General features: G+C 34.3%; 1 protein-coding gene across 1 annotated transcript; it reads left to right on the forward strand.

Annotated features, from left to right (window-relative positions):
- LOC118185693 (uncharacterized) lies at positions 1-26,819 on the forward strand. The gene is made up of 3 exons (XM_035355578.2): positions 1-478; positions 14,874-15,448; positions 26,513-26,819. The coding sequence occupies exons 1-3, from the start codon at positions 400-402 to the stop codon at positions 26,756-26,758; spliced, it is 900 nt and encodes a 299-aa protein (XP_035211469.1). The 5' UTR covers positions 1-399; the 3' UTR covers positions 26,759-26,819.

The raw sequence follows: 26,819 nt of genomic DNA on the forward strand, positions 1-26,819 counted from the left end.
TCTTTACATCTGAAACCAAGCGGAAGCTACAACTCAAAAACAAATTCATGAAATACAGATAACATTGCCAACCCCCCCGAAAAAAAAAAAAAAAACTAAAACCAATCAATAAAGTCTCTAAAATTATTTCTCGTTGAAGAGTGACGTCATATTTCACGTAGCTGGTAATAAGTTTTCATTTCATCGAGATTAATAGCCACATTTGGGCTAATTTTTTTTTTTTTTTTTTGTTTATCACAACGTGAAGATGAACCATATGTTACTGAATTTAAACAGCTCTTAGCACTCAGTCATTATAGCTTAAATCAACAACACCAGAAATTAAAGAAAAAGTGTTATTGGAAGTCTGTTCTTATTTGGAGTTCAAAGAGTGCGATAGACTCATACATTTATTTGAATATGAACTCAAATTCCGAAAATATTCAGTATTCTAGCAAAGAAGATTGCATATTAATGCTTTTAGCTACCGGTGAAAAAAGTAAGTAAAAAATAAATATATTTTTGATGATTTATAATAAATTTAACCGTTAATCTCTTTCCTAAAAGAACAAAGTTATTTATCATAAAATTTTATTGTATGTATTATCGAAAAGAAAAAAAATCATGGATAGTACTTGAAGCTTTCTTTAATTTGTAATTAGTGCGGTTGATAAATATTTTCAATAAATGATGAAGATTTTGAATGCTTTATTTTTAATATCGCTATTTTTAATGTATATCCTACAGTAAAAATGATAAATCGGTGATTATATAAAATTACCGATGATTATATATAATCACCACTGAATTTGGTAAATATGATAAATTATTTCATATTTATCAAATTTACCGGTTAGTTTATAAAATCCCCAACTCGTAATGGAAAAGGTAATAAATTCGGATTATTTTGTGGAAACAAAACCAAACCCATATTCTATGGGGAAAAATTCATTTATTTGCATTTACATGTAAGTTTACTTCTTTAGACGTATGAGATTGTTTTAGAATTACAAAGCTTGCCAGATTTTTTACATTTGCACTTATTATCATAATCACCGCTAAATTTGGAAAATATCCAACTCATAATGGTAAATGTGATAAATATCATGACTTATTGGGCCCGTAGAATAGAGTGCAGGTTTTTTTTTTTTTTTAGTAGTTACTACTCAGAAAGATATTTTTTGGTTGGACAATATGGCATAAGAGACCACGAATTACAATATTTTATATTTTACAATTAAAAAGTCAATAAATGGTTATTTTAGGTCACATACATTTATTTAGCTTGAACGAAATTTGAATAAGAGCCTGACAGGTGTTGTGAAATGAAAAAAAAAAATGCAATTTACATGAGCTTGTACAAAACAGTTGCACAAAAAAAAAAAAAAAAAAAAAAAAAAATGCAGTTACATATAAAAAACAAATTAAGCCTATATTCTAGAGGAAAAAAAAATTTTTTTTCAAATAATGTTGAATGCTATTACTACGAATTACTAAATATTTTAAGTTTACTTATTTAAACATATTAGACTATTATGACAATTACAGTCTAATATTAATTTATATTTAATTTTACAATTAAATTATATTTTATTATATTTTAATTTTATAATTAAAAAGTCAATAAATGGTTATTTTAGGTCACATACAATTATTTACCCTGAACGAAATTTGAATAAGGGCCTGACGTACAAGGAAGTCATTTGGTGATGTGTACACCAAATGACTTCCTTGTACGGAATATTAAATTATACGCATTTTTTCTTGCATTTCATTTAAACTTATTGGATTGAATTAAATCTACTTCGCCGACAACGCATAAACCACAACAGAATAAATGCACTCTTTAAAATTCACTATAATTGTTTAGCATAGCGACAATCTGGCGCTAGGTTCACTGCGTCACATTTCCTCCATATTATAACTCAGAATGCATAAAATTTCTATCATTTGAAGAATTGCCTAATCGTTGCCACTCAAATACTATAATAAATCTAAAAGATGTATAAAAGAAATCAAGCAAACGAAACAAAAAAGAAACAGTTTTTCACAGACGATTGAGTATATCTCATTCAATTAATTCCGTTCTCACTTCGCGACAAGGCGAAAATACATAAAAACTCAAAATATCTATATTAAAAATTACGAAGTAAATCTGAAACACTTATTTCCTCGAAAAAATTCCAGAAAGGATTAAGCGCGATTTAATACATAATAGTAAATGAAGGCGTTATCTTTGTTGTTGCGAAGCTAAGTTTCTGTAGATTGGCAACAAATCCACTAGTCTGCTGTTTCAAATGTAAACAATCAATGGCCGCCATAAAAAAAGGCTTAGCGGCAATTAAACAACTTTTAAATTGTTGATAATTCTAAAAATATTGCACACAGATTTACTAAAGGCATAAAAAATTTAACCAGAAGATAAAAACAACATAATTCAATCATTTTTAAAGCAAAAAATGTACAATTTACAAACATATACGAGTAAAGAAACTGAGATCACTGAGTCGGGTAACAGAGTGGATATATATATAAATATATTTATATACGTTTGGTGCGGCCGGTTGAAACCAAAATACGAGGTGCACATCTGTACATGTTATTGCAGTCCTATATACAAAATTTTGACGTTCTGAGGTTACTCGTTTTTGAGTTATGCGAGATACGTACGTACGTAAATACGTTCGTACAGACGCCACAAAACATTCTCTTCAGAATTAATTTTAAAGCAGTTTTATAATTTTTTTGGAGAAAACGAGTCTTTTATTCTGTTCTTATGTACAGATATCACACAAAAACATCGTTAAATCGCATCCGATAGCGGTCAAAATGGATATTTTTGTTGAAATATGCTGCCTGAAACTTTTCGCGATTACAATACTTCCTTTTTACTTCGTACAAGGAAGTAAAAATGCAATTTACATGAGCTTGTACAAAACAGTTGCACATAAAAAAAATTAAAAAAAAACTGCAGTTACATATAAAAAACAAACTAAACCCATATTCTAGGAAAAAAAAAATTCAAATAACGTTAAATGCTATTACTACGAATTACTAAATATTTTAAGTTTATTTATTTAAACATATTAGACTATTACGACAATTAGAATTACGAAGTTTGCCAGATTTTTTACATTTGCACTTGTCAGACTCGCATTGTCCCTTACAAACACATCGCTGATATCCCTGACCTCCAGATAGAGATGTCTTTCTAACGCATTCTCGAAGTGATATTGCTAGATCTGGAACATCGTCAAGCAAAATAAATTTTTTTTCATAAATTGTGAATCGATTTCTGGTATACATCGGTGAAAGTCTTCTTTGTGTCGTTTCTAACTGATAAAACTCTTCATTTTGAACTTCTAATATCACCGTTAATAAATTTCGGGGATCACTTCTTGCTCTGTCTACGTCTGGTATTCATAGTTTCACTGTGCCACCAACTTTATCAGCAGGAAACCTAAGATTTGAAACATTCAACATTTTCTTTGCTTGTAATTCTAAACCTTCTTTAGCACTCATTCTATGTTTTCTTAGTTGCTCTTGCCTCCATAAAATATCTGTCTGGATTAGAGCGACCGCTGCTTCACTCTCTTTCTGAGTTTAAAAATTAACTTCAGATGGAGGGTCATTTTGAGATAGATCGTTATTGTCCATATTAGAAACATTTTCTATTTCTCTATTGGTGTTTTCAGAAGCATTATTAACTGTCTCGATTAATGCCTGAAGCTCTTCTTCAGTTCTAAGATGTTCGATAGAGTCATTCGTGAACGAAGACGTTTTCAAGCCAAATTTCGCAGGCGTCGCAAACATTGCTTCATAAGGAGAACACTTAATGCCTTCATGAAATGCTCTATTTTTCATAAGTTGCGTAAAACGGACCATTTACCCTTCGGACCATTTACTGGTGTGATTGCTTTCCAACCAAGCCTTGGCATATTTTCAATATCCTGGTTTGTACGTTCAACCGAACCTTGAGTCTGACTGTGCCTAGGTTTTCCATACACAGTTTTCAGATCCGGCCACATTGCACAAGCTTCTTCTACGATTTTGTCTCTCTCTAACTCTCTCTAAACTCACGACCGTTGTCACTTTGCAGTACATTAGGGGCTTTAAATATAGTAAAAATATTGCACGCAACTGTACGAATTTCGTCAAGTGATCTTGATAGACAAATATAAACTTAAAGTCATTATCTGGTTGCGACTGCATGTCAATTAGGTCCACCTGGCATCTTGAGTTCATCTCTTGAAAGACCATTGGCCTAACAACAAATCCTTTTTTTTTTTTTTTTTTTTGACAACTTTCACACTAATTTAAGTAAATCATGACTTCTTCGGTAGTAATGTTTTTGTACTTTATTTGAAGTTCTTTTAACATCCTATTTCTACCACCATGGCCTATTGATTAGTGTACCTCATGAATAATGGTAAAAATTCCTTCAAAGTACACGTAAAATTTAACATTGGAGCCATCTTCACTTACGGGAAAGATGAGTTTTTCAACATTGCCTACTTTCCATTACATCATATCTTTTTAGTCTCTGATAATCTTCCGGTTTTTTTCCATTACTTTTGTTTTTACTATTATTCACTTTTCTTAACAAATCATCATATCTTTCTTTCGTCAGAAAACTACTGTTTGTTTTCTTAGTATCCATAATATTAAGTAATTTGGAATTAAAAATTAAAACGCTCAAACATACCAGCCATTATTCAATGTTTTATTTTTTACGAGAAGGTAGCGAAAAAACGTCTACATGCAACGAAATGAGAACTACTTCTGAAATCACGTGGTTGTCACGTGTTGATAGAAGTTGCGCAAACTGAACGAATTTTCATAAAGTTAGGGACTTTTGTCACATTTCCCATTATGAGTTTGGGATTTTATAAACTAACCGGTAAATTTGATAAATATGAAATAATTTATAATATTTACCAAATTTAGTATATTTAGTAAATTTAGTATAATTATGTATAATCACCGGTAATTTTATATAATCACCGATTTTATTACTTTTACCGTAACATATACACATCCAAAATCAGATCTATTTGAAAAGAGATTTGCTTGTAATTTAACTTGAGTCACAATTTTAGGCAATTTTTGATAATAGTTTTCATAAAAATTATATTTTCTTCATTCATGGCATGTATTTGTAATCATTACCTCTCCTTCATAAATTGCTCTTAGGTTTATAAACTCTAAAATAGTATATTTTAATGCTTTGAAAAATGTTAAAATGTGCGGTTATACCCCTTAATATGGAGGGTGTTCATGGGTTGTCACCTTAGTTATATTTGATTGCAGGAGAGGTTAAATAAAATATGGCTTTCTTGATTTCGGTAGGTTTGGTTAGATTTAGGTTATTTGAATATAGTAGAGCCACTAGAGATATATGCCTAATAAAAGAAATGCCTTCATCGGGGACTTTCTACACATGGAGATAAACAAGAAAACCAATCATGCAATCAACCCATTCACCTTAGATCGAATATAGGTCGAACTATCAGTATCCAGATGTTATATAATTTTGTGCATCTCCAAATCAGATGATGGTGGTTCAGCGGGTTTACTAATTTTAACACTTTTACATTTTAAACAATATTTTAATTACTATATACAGAGCGTATTCTTAGGCCGCCGCCTTCAACATGAACAAACTTTATTCTCTTACAACTAAGCTAGCAACAGCGCCCTCTAGCCTTTTTCTTCAAATTACACAACACTCCCCACCTGAACTCGGTGGAGAGTTCATCTTTCAATAATATATTCTAGAATATTCAATTAATATTTCGACAATAAATCCTGGAGAAATGGTTAAATATAACACACATGCATACATAATTATAAGCACAAAATATTTTACAAAACATTAAATGATACCTATCAGCAAGGTCAGGAGAATCAAACCTAAAAATACAAAATACAACATTAGTTAAGTTCCATATTATATAACAATTGTATAGGCCTTTTTAAGGTACCAGTAGGTGTTTTAATTATGCAAGATCTTATTTTACCATCTCTGCCTGGCATTAATTCCAAAATTTTACCTATTGTCCAAAGATTTCTGAGATGTTATTTGATTAGCAGGCAGAGATAGCAATCGTCTACCAACCAGAAAATGAGAGGGTGTTAGTGGAGAAGGTTCATTGGGATCGGTAAACACGTAGGTAATTGGTCTACAATTAATCATTGCCTCGATTTCAATGAGCACTGTTTCAAGCTCTTTCACAGTAAGGGATGATCGACCAATAATTTTTCGCAAGCTGGATTTTATGGTTCGTACCATACGCTCCCAAAACCCTCCCCACCATGGACCCCTCTCAATAATAAATTTCCAATTTATGCCTCTAGCAGAAAATAATTCTTTCACAGATGAATCACTCAAAGTTTTAAAAATATATTTTAGTTCTTTATCAGCTCTTTTAAAAGTTTTGGCATTATCGGAGTACACGGTGGTACACAGTCCTCGGCGAGCTAAAAATCTTCGGAAAGCTAGCAAAAAACTTTCAGTGCTGAGATCAGTTACTATCTCTATATGTAAGGCACGAGTGACCGCACACGTTAACAACAGCATGTAATCTTTACCATGCCTGTCTTTCATAAAAAATGGACCGGCGAAGTCCAACCCGGTCACAGCAAATGAAGGCGACTCTTGGATTCTGTCTGGAGGAAGTGGAGAGATATCCTGTACCCCAGGACGAGCACTATATCGTTTGCATATCACATTTTTGCTGATGATAGTCTTAACACGCTGTCTTCCCTTAATGATCCAATATTTGTTTCTGATCTGAGTTAGTGTCGAATTAACTCCAGCATGGAATACCCTTTCATGCGAGTCCATGATGATCAACTCGGTAAACTTGCATTTTGAGGGTAATAGAATAGGATGTTTTAAATTCTCGTGACAGTCTGCAAATTGAATGCGACCTTTCAACCGAAGAATTCCCTCCTCATCAAGCCTTGGATTAAGGGAGTAGATGGAAGAATCGAGAATTGATTTTTTATTTGATAACTTAATTATTTCCGCTTGATACGATTCTCGTTGCGTAATTTTTACCCAATAATGTTCAGCTGCTTTAATCTCAAAAGCACTTAAAGGTCCATTCCCTGTAGACCTTTTCCGAAGCCTCCCAATAAATCTAAATACATAGGCAGTAATTCGAAGTAATTTTCCTAAAGAACTGAATTTTTCTATATGCAAAATTGGGGATTCATTGTTAATTACAGGTGCAGTCAAAATAATACTTTTTCTTAACTCCAACGATTCCGAATTTGGTTTTAATTTCTTTTGTTTTGGAAAGTTTTCAATAGGAAAACGTAACCAGTGTGGCCCATGCCACCACAAATCATTCTTAATTAGTGACCGAGCACTAATTCCTCGAGTTAGTAAATCGGAAGGATTTTGTTTCCCTTCGCAATGGTTCCACAATTTTTTGTTGCATATACTCTGTATTTCTGTAACACGATTGGCGATAAATGGTTTCCAATTATTTGGCGAACCTTTAATCCAAGTAATGGCGATTTCGGAATCACTCCAAAAATAAACATCCTCAATTAAATCACCAAACAATTTTTTCAAATATTTATACATTCGAGCAGCCATGAGTGCTCCCATTAACTCTAAACGAGGAAGCGTGATTGCTCTTAAAGGTGCAACTCTGCATTTCGACATGATAAAGGAAGTTTTAATTTTAGAATCACTCGTACAATATCTGAAATATGCGATGGCCCCATATGCTTTAGGACTAGCGTCCGAAAATAGGTGAAGGCTTATATTCATTGGATCGTCATCAAAGAAATTTCTCTGTATCGATATTTCAGTTAAATCATTAAGTTCCTCCCGCCAAATGTTGAATTTGTCCTTAATCTTTGCAGGAAGGACCTCATCCCAGTCAGAACCGGAACACCAGATTTCTTGCATAATAATTTTTGCCCGAATAACAAAGGGTGCAATAAATCCAAATGGATCGTATATTTGGGCAATGCTTTGCAAAAGTTTCCTTTTTGTAGCAAAATCGTTTCCAGTAGAAAAGTCAATTAACTTTTTAAAATTTAACTTTATATCGTCTTCAATGGAATTCCAAATCATGCCTAAGAAATTCGATTCACTAGTTAATTTGTTGTCTGATTCCTTAATCCCATCTGAGACCCATAAATCGTTTAATGCTTTAGAATTAGTTCTTAATTTTCTGAAATTCATCCCAGCATCCTTAAATATGTTAACCGCATCTACGGATAACCGATATGCATCTTCAACCGTTCCTGCTCCAAAATATAGGTCATCGACATAGACAGAAGAATTTAACATTTGGAAACTGTCCGGCATTTTATCTTTATATTTTCGAATGTGATATTTTATAGTGGCGGCCAAAATGAAAGGAGATATAGTCAAACCGAAAGCTACGCGACACATTTGCATAATCTTAAAGGAGTCATTATTTTCATTAAACCAAAGAAATTTTAGAAATTTTCTATCACCTTCAGCAATTCCTATCATCAAAAAGGCTTTTTCAACGTCTCCACAAAACGCTATCTTAAACTTACGAAAATTTAACATAATGTCTAGTATATTTGGATTTAGATTAGGTCCCGATTCAAGGCAGTCATTTAACGAATTCGTGTCCTCTGTCCTTGAGCTAGCATCGTACACAATTCTTACCTTAGTAGTTTCACTAGGTCGTATCACTGCTCGGTGCGGCATAAAATATCCCAAATTTGTATCATTATTTGGACATTCCTCCACAATTCCTTCTAATATCTGGTTCTCAATTATATTTTTATATTCCCGAAAAATCTCTGGTGTTTTACTTAGTTTATTGTGAAGGTTTGCGAATCGTTTCTTAGCTACCTCAAAATTATTTTCTAAATTATTTGGACTGTATTTCCAGATTAAATTTGCCTCATATATTCCGTTTTTAAACTGCAAATTTCTTTCAAACTGGTCTACTATTTCGCAGTCAATATCGGAATAATCATCAGAATCATTAATTCCCATATGTTCTAATTCCCAAAAACCTTTTAAATCTTTCAACACAACAGTGTTTGTCATTACCGCTAAATTTTCAGAACAATTTTTGTTTGTTTTATTTTTCTCGATTCCGGCGGCAACCCAACCAAACACAGAACTGACTGCGTACAACTCTTCAGATATTTTAATTCTTTCAGAATAAACTACATTCCAGAATTCATCCCCTCCAATTAATATCTCAACATCTATGTTATTTTTTCTTGCGCAATCGGCGATCTGCAACCCCATATGCTCCATGAAGTCTGCAATTTGTTTACTAGGCACACTGATGGACGCCGAGGAAATAACATCCGAGATCAAACATTCAATTTTTATTTTATTATTTTGTTTCCAATTCTGAATTTCGATTTCAACGACCGGATAGGAATGATTCATTGCCTTCGTCGCACCAAATGAATAAACAGAAAGTCTTTCATAACGGATTGGAGTAAGTTTTAAATGGTCGGCCAATTTTTTCGTTATAAAGGATCTGTGACTACCTTGATCAAGAATTAATCTAGTTAATTTTGATTTATACTTAGAACAAGCATAAACTGTACAAGTTTGTAATAATATTTCCCTGGCATTACAGTCATTATTATTATCACCTTGAGGAACAGAAGCAATCAATTTTAAGTTTTGAACTTTATTTCTTTCCTCAGAATTCAAAGTCAGAGATTCAGTTTCATTTTTGGAATAACCTTGTTCCAACTTTTTGTTTACAAGGGATTTATTAGTACAAATCGATTCATTGTGATACATACCGCCACATTTATTACATTTAGTTTTATTTCTGCACCTTTCTGATGTATGGAATTTTTTAAAACAAGAAAAGCAGCGGTTTTCGGATCTTAGTTTCTTTAATTTATCAGAAACATTCACTTCGCATTTAAATGACTCGTGCAAATTATCACAAAAGATGCATTTTCGGTTAACTGCAGTATGAAATGCAGCCGTGGGTGTATTTTTTACATATTTTCTAGTTTCATATTTTGATTGGTCGACTCGCGGAGGCACAGGATTTTTCCTTTCGCTTAATACTAGATTTGAAACTTCTCTGCATTCTATTTCCGTTTTAATAAATTGTGTTAATTCCGAAACTTCAACTTTATCTTTCGACCCTCTTTGCCGATTAAATTCCAAAACTAAATCGTCCGGAATTAATTTTAATAATATTGGAATTAATAAATGTCCATATGAGCCAGAAGTTACTTCTAAAGTTTCCAAATTACGAATCGAAACTTCTAATTCGTCATATAATTTACGTAAAGCCTTTACGTTAGCAGAATTTTTAACAGCTTCTAAATTGAGAATTTTATTCATGAATGAATTAATGATCAGGTCTTTTCGACCATATCTGTCCTTTAGTAATGCTACACAACTATCATAATTACTTTCTGTTAACTCAAAGCCTGACACAACCTTCGAAGCTTGTCCCGTTAAGAATGTTTTTAAGTATACAAATTTTTGTATTTTTGAAAGCGTTTCGTTTTTATGTATCGAATTTTCGAAACTATTCCAAAATTCATTCCATTGTTTGGGGTCTCCCCAAAATTTATCAATCATTAATTTTGGTAATTTCAGCGTACTACTCCCACTAGAACTGGAACTTACATGCAAAATTCCATTACCACTAGACTGGTTTAAATCAGAACTTTGGGGATTCCTCGCTGGCGGTACTGCGGTAACCGCACCTAGAAACTGCTTAATTTGACTACAAGCAATTATACATTTGTCATTGTATTCTTCGCTTATACTACAATCTTCTTCAATTAAGTTAACATCAATTAACTCTTGTATTTCATCATCAAGCGTTCTTAAATTATTTTTCTTTTCGGTTAATAATTCAAACAATTCTCGTAATTCTTTAATCGAATTTTCCTCTCCTTCAATTTTTAATTTATCTTCAATCACTTTAATTAACCTAGTAACAGACGATCTCAATGTGGAACGTTTACGTTTCAATCTATCTAACTTCTCTTCCATTTTACTTAATTTAAATACACCCACGACAGCAATAATAAATACTTACTAATGTACTACAAATAATCACTAAATAATTAATTTAAGATTTCCCTACCTTTATTTGGAATTCCATTGTCACTTGAATATGAAATATCCATTGAAATCGAAACACTTGGATCGAACACCTAAAATCTTCACAAAGCCTTAATTCCTTACGCCGATGCACCATATATAATTTTGTGCATCTCCAAATCAGATGATGGTGGTTCAGCGGGTTTACTAATTTTAACACTTTTACATTTTAAACAATATTTTAATTACTATATACAGAGCGTATTCTTAGGCCGCCGCCTTCAACATGAACAAACTTTATTCTCTTACAACTAAGCGAGCAACAGCGCCCTCTAGCCTTTTTCTTCAAATTACACAACAGATGTTTAGGTTAGGTTAATTTTATTATGGCAAAGCACTCGGGATGCCTTCGTGGAGGATCTTAATAAGCGAAACTGGCTTTTATACGCTTTACACATGGGAAAAATCACGAAAAAGCTCATGCAGCCAGCCTGTTCGCGAGATTTGAACTTCTGAGCGAATTATCTCTGTTCAGCGACTTTACCGCTCAGCCGCTGGTGGGCTACCAGTATTTAGAAGTGTTTTTAATCAGTCAGCCACTAGTAAGGCCTAATATCGGTAGGAAGGCCATTAACTGAAAAAAAAAAAGAAAGAAAGCGAAACGTGCCTTAGAACGTAGAAAACAATTTGCCATCATTCAATTAAAACAAAGGGTTTTGATTATAGAAGTTGAGTCAAATCATAGTCCGTATTGGTGATACTTTGGTAGACGGTTGTACGGATTTTAGCGAGCGATACGACTTATGGTAAACCCATTGCTGGACAAGTTATTTATGGTAACCGATATTTTGTTATCATTTTATTTAAAAAATAATGCGTTTTATTATGCATAAATTCCATGTTTTAAATATTATTTATGGCTTCTAAATATTAAAAGTCACTTTAATTTTGCATTTTTATTTGAAATAAAAATTTTATTGTTTATGATATTTTGTACATGTTGTAGATGATGTAATCAATGACGTCACCTTGCTTTAAAAGTAATTGGTTTTAATATCTATAAATTTGATCTAATGTTTTAAACATTATTTATGGCTGTTGAATATTAAAATACAATTTCATTTGCATTTTTTTAAAATGATTTTATTATGTATGATAATTTAAATAATTTTAATTCTAGGCGGGGTGTAATCAGCTCCCTGATTCGTTACAGAATATTTGTGCATTAACGAGCTATAATCAGCTCCCTGATTGGTTACTGAATATTTGTGCATTACCGCGCCATTTTAAAATTTTACTATCCATCTCTTCGAATTCCTTAGATTTCATAGGATCCCTTTCAAAGATTAATGTTGTTATTGGTAAGTACCAAAAATTATTGGTATCGGAATAAAAAAATTGTCCTTTGGGACCTTATTTTGGCCAACCAGGCTTTCTTATCAAAAATTTATTTATAAATTGCTACAAGGGTCAGAGAAAATTTATTTAAAATTTTTGGAGGAAACCTCGCTAATTGCTTCTTCAATGAAGTGCGAGAAATGTGGATCATATATGAAGTTCGTTGAAGACGGCCGTATATGGTATTGCGGTCACGATGGAAGAAATAACCGCCGTAATTGTAAAAAAAGTATTAGACCTTCCTTCTTTTTTACCGGCAGTAAACTTCTAATTGCTGTAATTTTAGCTCTAGTGTACGAAGCGTTCTTATTTACTTATTTTAATGTATTTGAATTTAGGTAATATTTTAATTCTTTTAAACGTTGGTATGATGGTTTTTAATTCCATATTCAGTTAAGTAATATTTTAATCTAATTAAACATTGGCGCAATGTTTTTATAGCGGTGTTTTTATTCTTTTTGTTTGCTATATGAAAGTAATAATTCAACCTTACTTAAGTATTTTATACGCGTTATAAATCTATTTATTTACATTTGCCTGCCATCTTAAAGAAACACGTTTTTAACAAAAAATTAATCCATTATTTTTAACGATATTTATTTTTTAAAGTTTCGAATACTTTACTATGCGTAAAATATGTAAAAACAGCGTTTTTCAAGATGGCTGACAGTTGTAAAATCCGCGCCAACAATTGCGCCAAAGTAAATCGCCAAACATCCGTGCAAGCGTCTACCAAAATAGCACCTCCGTATTTTTTTTACGTCATTAAATGTTGCAATTTACTTCTCTTCCTCTGTCCCACTGGGCACTGCCATCGTGTTATACGGGCTTCACTCACGCAAGCCAGACTTCTTACTTATTTAAAGTTTGAGAATGGGTTGAAGTCGTTTCGGCTCCACGGCCTATAATCATTCGCTTTACCGGATGAGACAGAATCTCGAGAAACAGTTATCCTGAAGGAAACTTCGAAGGGATTTAGCTACTAGATGATACGATAAGGCTTCATCCTGCCCGGGCATATTCAAAACCTATGACAAACTAAAGTTCCCTTTTTCTCTTTAACATTGATTAAGGTTAACGTACAGTTGTCTAAAATCCAAACCAACTTAATCCTTTATTTATCGACTTTTTCTATCACTTGACAATTTTTAAAATCTATTCTGACCTTACTTGATAAGTTTTAGTTTGAAACAAATTTATTCTATGATACTTTGATAATATTAACCGAATACTTGATCATAGTAAGCGATGCATTTTCCATATTTTGCTCTACAAATGGGAGGAATTTTGGTAATTCGATAAAATTATCTGAATGGTAATATTAATCGCGATCACATTTAAGTGGAGTCAGTTCAGTCTCTTAGAAATTTTAATTTCACGACCACATGCAAATCACTTTGGGAATATGTCAAAAAGTTCTTTTACCTTTTCTGTTGCCTTTTGATTTTCTTCACTTTTGATGAGCTGAGTCTCCTACTGATTCAGTAGCATTTTAATGCCCAACAATTTTGAATGGTTAGATTCTCTGAATTGGTCGTAATAATAACATATCCGATGCTATCTTGACATCGGATTGATGACATCGGATGCACAGTTAACTTTACCTAACTTCGTGCTCTGCGATGGGCGTTATTAGAGAGATAGATCTTTCACCAAGTCTAGAGATCAGATACTCCAACTTCTTTATTCAGGAACACATTATAAATTAAGGGAACTGGGTTCTCGAATTTTCAGAAATGTTAGTTAGAAGTCGAGAATTCATTATCACTTCACAGTCACAGAGAACTGTTTGTAATTTTTCGAAAACAAGCAATATTTTCTCGAGAGCTTTACTTAGCAGTTGTTTAAGAACAACTATTACTTTATCCCACTGACAGGATTTTGGCAAGAGTTTGCTTTATATCTCATGTTTGTTTACATCTTATGAATGCATTTTCCATGTTTACTATGCAAATGGGACAGATTTTAACAATTCGATAAAAATATTTGAATGATAACATTAATTATTATTACATTAAGCGGAGTCTTTCGGAAATTTCAATTTCACGACAACATGCAATTTATATCGCATGCAATTATAGCTTTCTGAAAATATCACACAGTTCTTTTACATTTTCAGGCGAATGTTCTCAAACATTAAAAACAAAGATAGGCACATTAGAAGAAAATTCCATCTTAGCATTCACAGTTACACGGATAGCACTAAAATAGTTACATTTAAAGGGTAACACTTGGTTGATTTTTGGATGTTCCAAACTTAATGCAATGTTTCGCGAAAAGGATAAAGAGAATCAGCATTTTGAATTAAACCTTACATCAAAAATGTCCTTTGAAGATAATTTTGATCAGTGATAACAACAGAAAAGGTAGCAGTTATATTGTAAATGTTTTGATCAATATATTTCGAAAACTTAATTACTTTGAAGAGCTTCGTTTTACTTTTTAGCAACCTTAGGCGAAGATATCCAAAAGGTATACCTCACATGGCAAAATCTCGAATTTTTACACAGAAAGAACTTCAATTTTTACATGACCAGTATGTTAGACGGGCCTTCTAAGTACCTTTATGAGTCACTTATGCAAGCCTTTGAAATATGGGATGATATACAAAACCAATATGGAGCACCTGGTTGGAATGTTAAAGATTCATCACTAAATTCAGTAATGAAAAGTATGGATGAGGAACTTTCAAACTTGCTTTACGCCATGGAATTGGTGTGGAAAATGCGTATCAAAGACATTTTAACATTGCGAAAGAATGAAATGGACGCAAATGTTGAAAATATTAAAATAACCCGAGCTTCGGATCTCAACTCTGCCCTTGAAAAAGGAGAGAATAGGAGGGGTATGCTTGAAAAATGTCCGGCATGGATACAAGAGCAAAGTGAAAGTGGAGAGGTAATTACAGATTGCTCACAAATGAACGCTAAAATGCAAGACATACTGTGCTCATGTAAAGAAGAGCATCTGGAGAGCAATTGCGAGTCTCAGCTAAGGATTTCTAACCCTAAATTGAGACAGGTAAATTTGATATTCAATTTCTCACCGTGAAAGCCTTTAATAGCAAAACATTTGCATAAAAAAGCGCGATTAAATAAACAAAAGATTTAGAAAATAGAAATTAAAAATAATACATAAATAAAACACAAGAGTTTGTATTTACATTTTAACTGATCGAAAATGATTTTCTGATGTTTAGAAACTAAGAATGTAACTAAGCGTCATATATGTTTATTCTTATTGACAAACAGAGTTTATCAGGTTCAATGTTTCTTCTAACTTTCTTCGGAAACATACAATGACCTGACTAGAACAGAGAGCTTACTAAAGCTATGTTCACTAATTGTAGTAAGTGGACAGGATACAGACGAAGGGTATACAAAACCCTTTATTTTTTTCTTTATATACAATGACTTCCGTACTTCGGAATACAATGACCCTCCACTCGGGGTCTAACTTAAAAGATATCAAAATAAAACTAAACTCTAATTTAACTTTAGAATAAGATTGGCCTTATAATAACAGAAAGCGTATGTAGCACAGAGACTGTGAACACTACAATACGTTTAATTTATCAAGAGGATTAAAACCTCTGGCCTGGAAGGCAAAGTAGCAACTGCGTAACTTCTAAGGTAAGCGGCCTGCTTCGAACTCACGGCTTCCTCTCTTCTGCTTGGCAAAAAGGCCACACTTAAATACTTGGCGTTCGCCAGACAACTTTGCATAAACTCCTTCACGCTTATAATTCTGGCCGGAAGTAGAAAATAAGAAGTGATAGTAAAGATTTAAAATAAAATAAACGTTAGTAAAACTTAAGATCCTTACATACTTCCCGCCAGAGTTAATTAGTTTGAAACTGAGGTCTAAAAGGACCTTGTTGAAAACTTTTAGCTCTAGAAACTAACGCGAGGCCAAACTTTTACAAACATAACTTAGCTAGAAACTAGAAAATTTTAAAAGAAAGAAATTTGTTACAATAGCAGCTCCCGGAATATACAACAATCTTTTTTCTTTTTCATCTGTACTGCATCAAAACAGGAGCTTTATTCAATTCTGGTTCCTTCCAGAGATCTGGAAGGAAAACTAGTTTAATGAAATGTTACAGAATGACATTGTAAATAACATATAGAATATACTTTTCTTAACATTCTTATTTCATTCATGACTATTTTAATTATCTCTCCCCGTGCTCTCTGACATGTGTTGTAAAAACACCAAACACGAATGTGTTTCTGTCTATGTGTTCAACACTTCCTCCTACAATCAAAACACTAACGTGTTAAAATTCAACATACGAGACCTCTTAACACACCCTAATTTCAACTCTAGACCCTGAGGTACTATTCTGAAAGTGGCTAACTCTAAAGTGTAGCGTCAGAGAGCCTAACTACATCATTCAACCTTTAACACATATTCAGCATGATTTAATCTTTACAGTCACACGAATAACAAAATTTTTTAACATTACTTTCACTTTTACCATATCACGGTATTTCTAAACATTCAAAATAACAGTTCACATGTATACAAGAACATATGAAGATGCCGTTAATTTTACACATTTGAAAACATACATTAGTAGTACATTGTTAACTTCTATTCTTTTCAAAGCAAGTGCCAATTCTTTCTACATTGAAATAATACTACATTTCAAAAAGTCTTTCAGACTAAAACTTCTTTCTTGTTAGAATGTTTTAAATAAAATTTATACAATTTAAGTCTTTATACAACGCTATTATACATCAACTTTAGTTTTACGCGCGAGTAATTGAAAAACATAATAAGAAAATCGGTCACAACTCATTTCTCGCCCTTTTGGCGATAAAGGTAGACCTCGCATGAGGTAAAACTTCTTCAAATCTGCCACTTGCAGTAAGAATGAAAGATTAACTTAAGTTTGTAAAGTAACACAAAATTTTACTTATCTTTGTAATATTCAGACATCCTTTTCTGGGCCCAGTCTTTAAAGGTGCTGCAGACCGTTGCTTGGTTGATCCTCCTTCTTGTACGGGCTCGCCCTTCAGTGCTTTCCTCTGGAAGCTTCCGTTTTTCACCACTACGGCCACCCTTGAACATCTTCCTTCTGTCCTCTGCTTGTGGTCTTGGCCGCTTGAAGGCAGCTGGTCTTGGTGGAACCGGGAAACTTCTGTCGTGATCCTGCTTGGACCTCGTTGTTGGCCGTTCAAATTTTTCTTGTACTTTTTCCTCCGCCGCTGATGGCCCTTCCGCAGTTCGGCGACTTTTGCTGCGGAGAGTTCTGTCGGATGAGTCAATCTTCCGTTTCACAGCCGGGTTATAGTTGCCGTCCTTTCTCCCGGTCTTTTCCACATACGTCTTCCTTCTCCCTTCTTCATTCTGGGGGTGTTCGTGAACTCTGTTTTTTGGACGGTGGAACGACTTCTTTTTCTTTGTACCTTCAATTTTTCCGCGGGGCAATTTTCTTTTCACTTGCTTCTGTCTCTCATTGGCTTGCCCTTGTACTTGTCGTTTTCCCACCTCTGGAACTTGTACCTGCGGTGTCTGCCGTACCGGATCCTGCAAAAGATCTGAAAAGATTTGCATTTTATTACGGTCATAGAATGGTTTTATCTGGTCAATGTTTGCGGAACAGGTTTCGCCATTTCTTGCCTTTAATACTACAACAGCGTGAGTTATTTTTTCTATAACATATGGTCCTTCAAAGCGTGGGAAAAATTTGGCAGTTTTATCTTCTGGTGCTGAAGAAAGTGAATGCTTAATTTTTAGTACTTCATCCCCTACTTTATAAGTTACTCCCCGTCGTTTCAAATCATAATAGAGCTTCTGTTTTCTTTGTGCTACTTCCGTATTCTTCTTTGCTTCCTTAATTAGTTTTTCTATATCACCCATTTTAAATTCTGGGGCTCTTTGTTGCACATAAAATAATTTATCTAACGGTGTTATAATCTTTCTGCCTAGAAATAACTCAGCAGGAGTTTTGCCCGTTGTATCATGTTTTGCGGTCCTAAGGGCGAAAGCAAATTCATTGACATAGTTATCCCAGCTTTTATGAAAATTTTTAACATAACTACGGATAATTTTCACTATATTTCTGTTGACCCGTTCCGCTATATTTGATTGCGGCCGATACGGGACCATTTTTAAATGACGTATGCCCAGTTTTTGGCACATGTCTTCAAATATATTACTTACAAATTGAGGACCATTATCCGATATAACTTTTAGGGGCGCCCCGTATTTTAAAATATATTTATTTAAAATAGAATCGGTAAATAATTTCGCGGAGGCTCGTTTTAAGGGAACAATTTCGGTCCATTTACTAAAATGATCAACCATAACAAGGAGATAGCGACTTTTGTTTAACTGACTTTTTGGGAAAGGGCCCAATAAATCGATACCGATTATTTCATTTGGAAATTCGGATTTAATACTATTTAGAAACCCGGCCGGGCGGAAATTAATATAATTAACGGCTTGACATGTTGGGCAGGACTGGACATACGCCCTTGTTAACTTTTGCAGTTCAGGAAAGTAGACTGCCTCGCGTACGCGTTGAGTAGTTTTTCGAATACCAGCATGAGAAGCTAAAGGGCTGTCATGGAGCTCTTGCAGGATATTTAATCTAAGACTAGCTGGGATAACAGGTCGAAATTCGTTGTTGGAATTCGTAGTTTTTGTATAAAATAATAGACCATCTATTAGTTCGTAATGGGCCGCCCTATTTCTTATCGCCACAATATCTTGGTGGCTAAAATTTTCAGGATCCTTCAAATACTCATAAATACTTCCAAACTCAGGATCCTTACCCAGTTCGGTTATTACAGTTTCTCGGGAATTTATTGTACACGCTGTCAGCATTGCAACTTTTACGGTATTACCCTGTTCGTCTAATTTAATTCGTGACAGGGCATCTGCTACGATATTTTCCTTTCCGGGGGTATGGTTGATTACCAGATTATATTCTTGCAGCTTGAGTGCCCATCTTATTAACCTTGGGGATAAATTTTTTCCAGAGTACAATCTAGTTACCGCCGCATGATCAGAATATACTGTTATCGGCGCCTTTCCAAAATAGACTCGGAACTTTTGCACTGCTAACAGAACTGCAAGTGCCTCTCTCTCGGTCGCGGAATAGTTTCTTTGTGTTTGATTTAAAGTTCGGCTAAAAAATGCTACTGGCTGCTGATTTTGCGAAAGTACCGCTCCTACCGCATAATCCGAAGCATCCGCTGAAATTTCTAAATTTTCATCCTTTTCAGGAAATTTCAACACAGGGGCTTGCGTTAATGCTTGTTTTAATTTTTCGAAAGCACTATTGGCTTCGGCCGTCCACGAGAATCTTGCCTTTTTCCTTTTTAATTTTAACAATGGCTCAGCGATAGCCGCAAAATCTTTTATAAAGGACCTATAATATGAACAAAGTCCTAGAAAAGAAGAGAGCTTCTTTGCCGTGTTTGGAGTGGGATACTTTTGTACCGCGATTATTTTTGATTCATCTGTCTCGATCCCTTTTTGCGATATTTTGTAACCTAAATATTTTAATTCAGGGGCTGCAAATTTGCATTTTTCGACATTAACTTTTAGACCGGCCTCATTTAATAAAGAAAACACCTGTCTTAAATCCTGTACATGTTGGTCTAGATTATCACTAGTAATAATGATATCGTCTAAATAGATAAATGTGGACTTTCCGAGAACAGGTCTTAACACAATGTCCATGCATCGCTGAAATGTTGCTGGGGCGCCTGAAAGGCCAAACGGCATTCGCAAAAATGCATAAGTGCCAGACTTGGTTATAAAAGCAGTCTTAGGCACGTCCTCAGGCCTGATCCCTATTTGAAAATAACCATTCGTTAAGTCTAAAGTTGTCATAAATTTGGTTGATTTTATGTTCCTTAAAATTTCTTCTATAATCGGTAACGGATATACCGGATATTTCGTTATGGAATTTAATTTACGGTAATCAATAGCGAATCTCCACCTTTTTGGATGCTCCAAAGGATAATCATTATTTTTCTTACATAAAACCACCGGACTAGCATAACTACTTGAGATAGGCGTTACGATCTTTTTACGTAGCATATCGGTAATATGCCATTCTATAATTTTTTCCTTATTCTTATCATACCGGTATGGTTTTTGACGAACCGGCAATGCATCTCCGGTGTCAATACTATGGTTAGTAACCTGGGTAAATCCTGGAATATCACTAAATAAGGAAGCAAATTCACTTACCACTTGTCGGATTCTATCTTGCTCGTCATTAGGCAGGTGGTCGAGATTTACCCTTGGCGGTTCAACCTTTTCTACACGCACTGGCTTCATCGTCAGCTTAAGAGACGCTTCATTAAAATCCAGTGTAGCTTGTGCGTCTGAAAGAAAGTCTATTCCTAGTATTAAGTGTGCTTGCAAATTCTTTACTATAAAAAACATCACCTTTACTTGTTCGTCCTTGATACGGATGTACAAAGGTACTTTACCTACGCACTTACATTGTTCTCCTTGCGCCGCTAATACTGTTGTATTATCCGCATTATATATGCGGTATTTGCGAAAATACTTTCTAAAAAAGACTTCTGCCACACAGGAACACTGCGCGCCGGTATCCAGGAGTGCGGTGGCCGGGATATTATTTACCAAGACTTCAATCTTCGGAAGAGTTAAATTTTTCACCATTACTGTATTTAACTTGTAGGAAGAGGGGTTTTCGTGGCCTTCGGATTTCCGCACCCTCTCGTCAGCAGAAATCCGTTTTAGTTTAAATTATTTTTTCTTTCGGTGCTTTCCTTCTTTCTCCACTGGCCTTGAGACTTTTTTCCTGGGTTGCTATTGAACTGTCGACGTTCGCCGGCTGTTTTTGAATGCTCGGGTTTCCTTGCCCACTGATTCGCTTTTTCTCCGTAGCCATGTGCTTGAGTTTGCTGTAGTCTTGGCGTACCAAATTGGTTTCGCTGTTGATATTGGCGTCTTCTTTCGACGTCCGCCGTTCTTCTACTTTCAAACTGGATTGCTAGCTCAAATAATTTTTCCAGTGTAGTCGGATTTCTCAATTCAATAAAGTCTTGCACTTGGGGTAGTAACCTCGGCAAAATCACTTGAATTATTTCAGGATCCGGACGGTTTCCATACAAGAGCTTGAAAACGTGAATTTTTCTTAAAATAAACCTGGAGAGGTTTTCCATTCTTTGTTGATATATACTGAAAAGTTCTGTTTCTAATTTCGCACGATCCCTTACAACAGGGAAGGCTTTTAGTAGGGCAGTCTTGAAATTTTCGTAGGTATAGGTGGGACTTCCTGCTTGACCCAAGAGACTTCTGCCGATACATTTGAACCAGTTAAGCGCTTGGCCCCTCAAAGCGCTGGTAGCTAAGGTAACTTTTTGAAACTCGTGCACGGGGTAGAGCATGAAGTGGTCATCCAATTTTTCCAAAAAACTGGTTACCTGTGAGTTTCCATTAAACGTTGCTTCTGGTTTTATCGAAGCGCGCATGGTCTGGACAATATACCCAAATCCTTCCAGGGCGGCAGCTGGCATTTCTGGATTCTGAGCTGTTTCTGCAGGCAGCACAGGTTCTTCTTGAAACTCGGCCATGGTTATTCTTCGTCGGGCGCCACTATCAGGTTCAATGTTTCTTCTAACTTTCTTCGGAAACATACAATGACCTGACTAGAACAGAGAGCTTACTAAAGCTATGTTCACTAATTGTAGTAAGTGGACAGGATACAGACGAAGGGTATACAAAACCCTTTATTTTTTTCTTTATATACAATGACTTCCGTACTTCGGAATACAATGACCCTCCACTCGGGGTCTAACTTAAAAGATATCAAAATAAAACTAAACTCTAATTTAACTTTAGAATAAGATTGGCCTTATAATAACAGAAAGCGTATGTAGCACAGAGACTGTGAACACTACAATACGTTTAATTTATCAAGAGGATTAAAACCTCTGGCCTGGAAGGCAAAGTAGCAACTGCGTAACTTCTAAGGTAAGCGGCCTGCTTCGAACTCACGGCTTCCTCTCTTCTGCTTGGCAAAAAGGCCACACTTAAATACTTGGCGTTCGCCAGACAACTTTGCATAAACTCCTTCACGCTTATAATTCTGGCCGGAAGTAGAAAATAAGAAGTGATAGTAAAGATTTAAAATAAAATAAACGTTAGTAAAACTTAAGATCCTTACAAGTTAACAGACGAATCGCGTTTTTTTCTAAAACGCTTAAAGCGATTTTTTAAAAGGAAAAGTTATGTTACGAAGTTCCATAGGTAAAAATTTAAATTAATAAAAACAAGAAATGCTTATTTGTATTGGAGAGACGAAGCTCCTGAAGACACTGCGTTAAGAAACTCGAATTTTAAATAATTCAGGAAAATTACACGATGCATTTAACTGCCTGTTTTCCCAATATTACCGCTTCGTTCTCTTTCGATAATATAATTCTGAGCTTTTTCTTACATTTGTGGGCGATACAGTTAGAAAAGAATTTTATTATCGCTAGAAGACAGTTATGTTTGTTATTACTTACCATTGTAAGAGAAGTACCTTACAGAGGATGTGCGAAAAATTCCTTTTCACTGCAATAATATAGAAGGAATCGAAGGCTATAATAATACATTCAATAATTCATATATCTTCAGAAAAGAAAGGATGCGCTTTGCTTATCTGCTAAGTTTTTTTTTCAAATTTTTTTTATGAGAATAGCACCAATTACTCTTCTGTATTCGAGAATATCATTATCTGAAACGATGTCGATAATCACCCGTGACTTCTTGTTTTCTTCATCAACAGGATAAAAAAGTTGATGAAGAAACTTGAGGAAACTAGAGAATTAGAGGGAGGATCTTGTATGGGAAAGATGGCCCATTCTGCATGAAGTTCTTGTTGAAAAGTGACTTTTGCTGCAGTTGACAGAGCTTCTTGTTTCCAGAATTATGTCATAAGGGCTCGAGTCAGTATTAAATGAATTGTACTAAATTTCGTTGTCTGCGGTGTGATAGGTGCGCCATCAATTTTGCAGAGGTACCTCAATAAAGGCCGCATGAGTTGAAGAAAGAAGATGGATAGAAGCATGCAAATGGTATTTAGTATTATTATCTTATGACAATGTCGATTATTAAAATTCGTAATTATTGATTATTAAAATCAAAGTATGTAGATTTGAGGAAATGGAGATTTAGAAAACACAAAAAGTAGCTATTTGGGCTCAGTTCCTCGACATTTGCGTCATTATGATCACAAAGAAAAAGAGTCAAAAAAGACCTACAAAAAAAGAATGATCTAATAATTTTTTCCTTCAGAGCCTGATATTCTACAAAGCCTTGTCTGCTTCTGTTGTTCTGTTATTTCCGTTTTTTTTTATTCTTCTAGTGCTTTCTCTAAGGGTTTTGGATTGCAGGCAGTTATCTTCTAAAGTCTTTGTTTAATTTCGCAGCATCTGAGAGCAAAATTAATGAGTTATTAAAATTATATTTCATAAAACTGTCGAAAAATTGCGACTAACATTTATCGTAATAGACGAAGAGATTCCTAGCATTTGTTTGAAAATATGACATTATTGCTGAACTTTGCATTCACGTAAATGAACAATGATAAAAGGAAAATTAATAAGAAAATTTTGTTGAATTGAAATACAAAAGAAACGTTTTTATAGTATATTGTTGCGTGCTTACGGGTTCGTTATGAAATGAATGCACAAGTTCGATGAAAAATGAACAAAATTTATTCAGAACAAATAAAACAAAATGCTTAAACTTCTCCAGAGAAAATCGTACAATATCTCAATATCTTACAGTAGTTATCTTTTAATTACTCAAACATTCAACAACTAATCCAAAAGCTAGAGATGTTAATTCAAAACAGCTAGTGAAAGCTAATCCGCGAATTCGCTACAGTCAACAAGAGCAGTTTTTTAAACAAACTCTTAAAACAACAACTAACTGAATTGCCAATGATTATAAATTACGGAGTGCCTATGGTTCAAAATCATGTACCTCCACATCAGAAAAATAACTAAGTAGTGAGCAGAAATAGGAAAAATGCAAAAATAGTTATCATGATGCACACTAGAAGGAGCCACATTAGCTCGAGAAAGTTTAGGGATAGCAAAAATCAAGTTTTTATTTTTTGTGAAGTTTTTTTGTTTTAAACTTTTTTCTATTTTTTAATTTTATAATTCTTTGGTATTTTTATATTTTTATAACACATAAATACAACACCAAAGCAGAAAGCGAATAGGAACGATTTTACAGATTAATAGTGTTACGAAATGTATAGGCGCGGTAAGATGGCTTCTCCGCAAAGCAGTTTTAGGGTTGCCATAAAATGGCAAGTGAAGGCCGGGTTGCCACGTTTAGCGAGATCTCGCCCATTTGGAGACATTTGGCGACAAAATTGGCGATATGCCATGGACGGATGGAGAACCTTCTGGAATGAATTCTTACCAGTTTAGACCAGAATGTTCTCGAACACCAGTCAAAAGCTATATAAACCCTGCTCGTTCGCCGAGAGTTAGTTAGTATCGAGTTGATGTCTCGTCTAGCGAGTTAGCACCGAAAGTGTCTCGCAGTGTATCGCGGGTTGTGCATCGTCGAGAGAGCGTGTTGAGCTCCGGCAACGACTAAACCGAAGAGTCGGGAGCTGTGCTCTGTGTGTCGTCGAGTGCATCGCGAGTTGTAGCGCGGACAGTCTCGAGAGTATGTGGAGTTCAGAGGACGACCAAGCAGAGTCGGGAGCTGTACTCTGGTGCTTTGCCATGAAGCTGTCTCCACCGTGATAGCCTGATAACCTGGAGGCTATGTCGCTGATCGTGTCAGCGTGTTTATAGTAGTTCATCGACGACTGTAAAAACGTGTTTTGGAGCTGCCTGACAATACTGGGAAATAAAGTGTGTTTCGATACTTCATCAAGTAGTATTGTCATTATTCACTCCAAATCCTCACGAACCCCGTACGAAAGTGAAGGAAGAAAATAACGTAACATCTAGTGTCAGAAGAAAAACGTAATAATAGTCTCATTGGCATATGGCACTAATCATAGTGAAGTAAAGTTTAACTGAATTGAGAGGTTTTCCTCCTGTTTATAAACTTTTTAAGTCACGCGCGAGACTGTTCTAGCAATTTCTCGAAATCCAAAAGAGTTATTTATTTATTAAATATTAAATGCACGTGCTCTTGTACTTTTAATTTTCCGGATTAGCTTTCCTTTAATATTCGTCACACGCTGCACTACACGGGTAATAAAACAATTTAATTTATAATTCTACTAATGTTAGCTATTTAAATATCAAATCCGTAACAATATGCATTTTTAAAACAAATAATATGGTCTTAACAAATCCACATCAAGCATTCTAATTCAGAATTAAAATTTATAATTTATTTGCTTTTCCATTTTATTTTACTTAAGAATTTTCTTCAAGAAGAAAAAGACACATTTTAAATTATCGACAAAAGGACGCTTCCCATAATGCTATTGCAGAGAAAAAATAATATTTACTTAGTTGAAGCCAGTTTTATTTTATCTATTAGAGTTTTGTTTATTTGATTTCATTTAATAGTCTTTTGGATTTAGTTTTAATTGTTTTAAAGAATTTTATATAATTTTACGTCTTTTATTTTAATTTCATTATTTGTGCAATTATTTCCTCTTATGAATGTGAAACGCTTGCTTGTTATTTTATTGGTCACAAGTTAAGTGATGAATACCTAGTAAACAGTTCACTTACAAACTTTTAGGCACCGTCATATATGCGAGGTAAAGGATTTTGTTAGTTTCAAAATGTACTTATATCCTATTTGTTCTTTTAAGTTAACTTTTCCCACGTTTACTAGTATGTGTTTTTATTGAAAAATAATTCTATAAATGAACATTTTGTTTACACAGAACGCAAAACATTGAGTATTGTATAATTACTAGATGTTACTTAGGGCAGTGTGCGACAAAAAATGTATATGAATGAATTGAACATAAACGTGCTTAAATAATACAGGGAGTTGGGAAGCAAATGATCTTTTAAGATATCGTTCTACCTTAGTTTATTTTAAAAGGGTATAAATTAAATGACTCTTACGAATAATAATTACTGCAATAATAATGTATTTCAGTTTCAGGAAAATAAAAATAAAGTACAAGATGATAACCAAGAAGCAGAGATAAAAGACTGCGATACTCTTTTTCCAATGGCAGAACTTCACGAGACTCCCACACCCGGCAGTTTTATGCTTGCAAATGATTCTGATATGGAGTATGAAGAAGAAGTTCACGTGAGAAATTTGTTTCTCAGCGAATCTCGAGATGATTCTGATTTTGAGAGACAGGTGAGTCCACTGAGAAGCGAAGAAGAGGATTGATTTAGGGGTGACATTTCAGTGAAAAAAATAGTGGCACCCATATTAAAAAATTATATTGCAC

The sequence above is a fragment of the Stegodyphus dumicola genome, chromosome 8 (genome assembly GCF_044657685.1).
Source record: "Stegodyphus dumicola isolate Sdum_Otavi_A_Nest chromosome 8, ASM4465768v1".
In the NCBI taxonomy this organism is placed as follows: Eukaryota; Metazoa; Arthropoda; class Arachnida; order Araneae; family Eresidae; genus Stegodyphus; species Stegodyphus dumicola.

Excerpts from the sequence above, each read along its gene's own strand:
- LOC118185693 (XM_035355578.2), top strand. The coding sequence starts at position 400 with ATGAACTCAAATTCCGAAAATATTCAGTATTCTAGCAAAGAAGATTGC. Across the intron at positions 479-14,873 it reads TTTAGCTACCGGTGAAAAAA|CAACCTTAGGCGAAGATATC; the intron begins GTAAGTAAAAAA and ends TTTACTTTTTAG. Across the intron at positions 15,449-26,512 it reads CTAACCCTAAATTGAGACAG|TTTCAGGAAAATAAAAATAA; the intron begins GTAAATTTGATA and ends AATGTATTTCAG.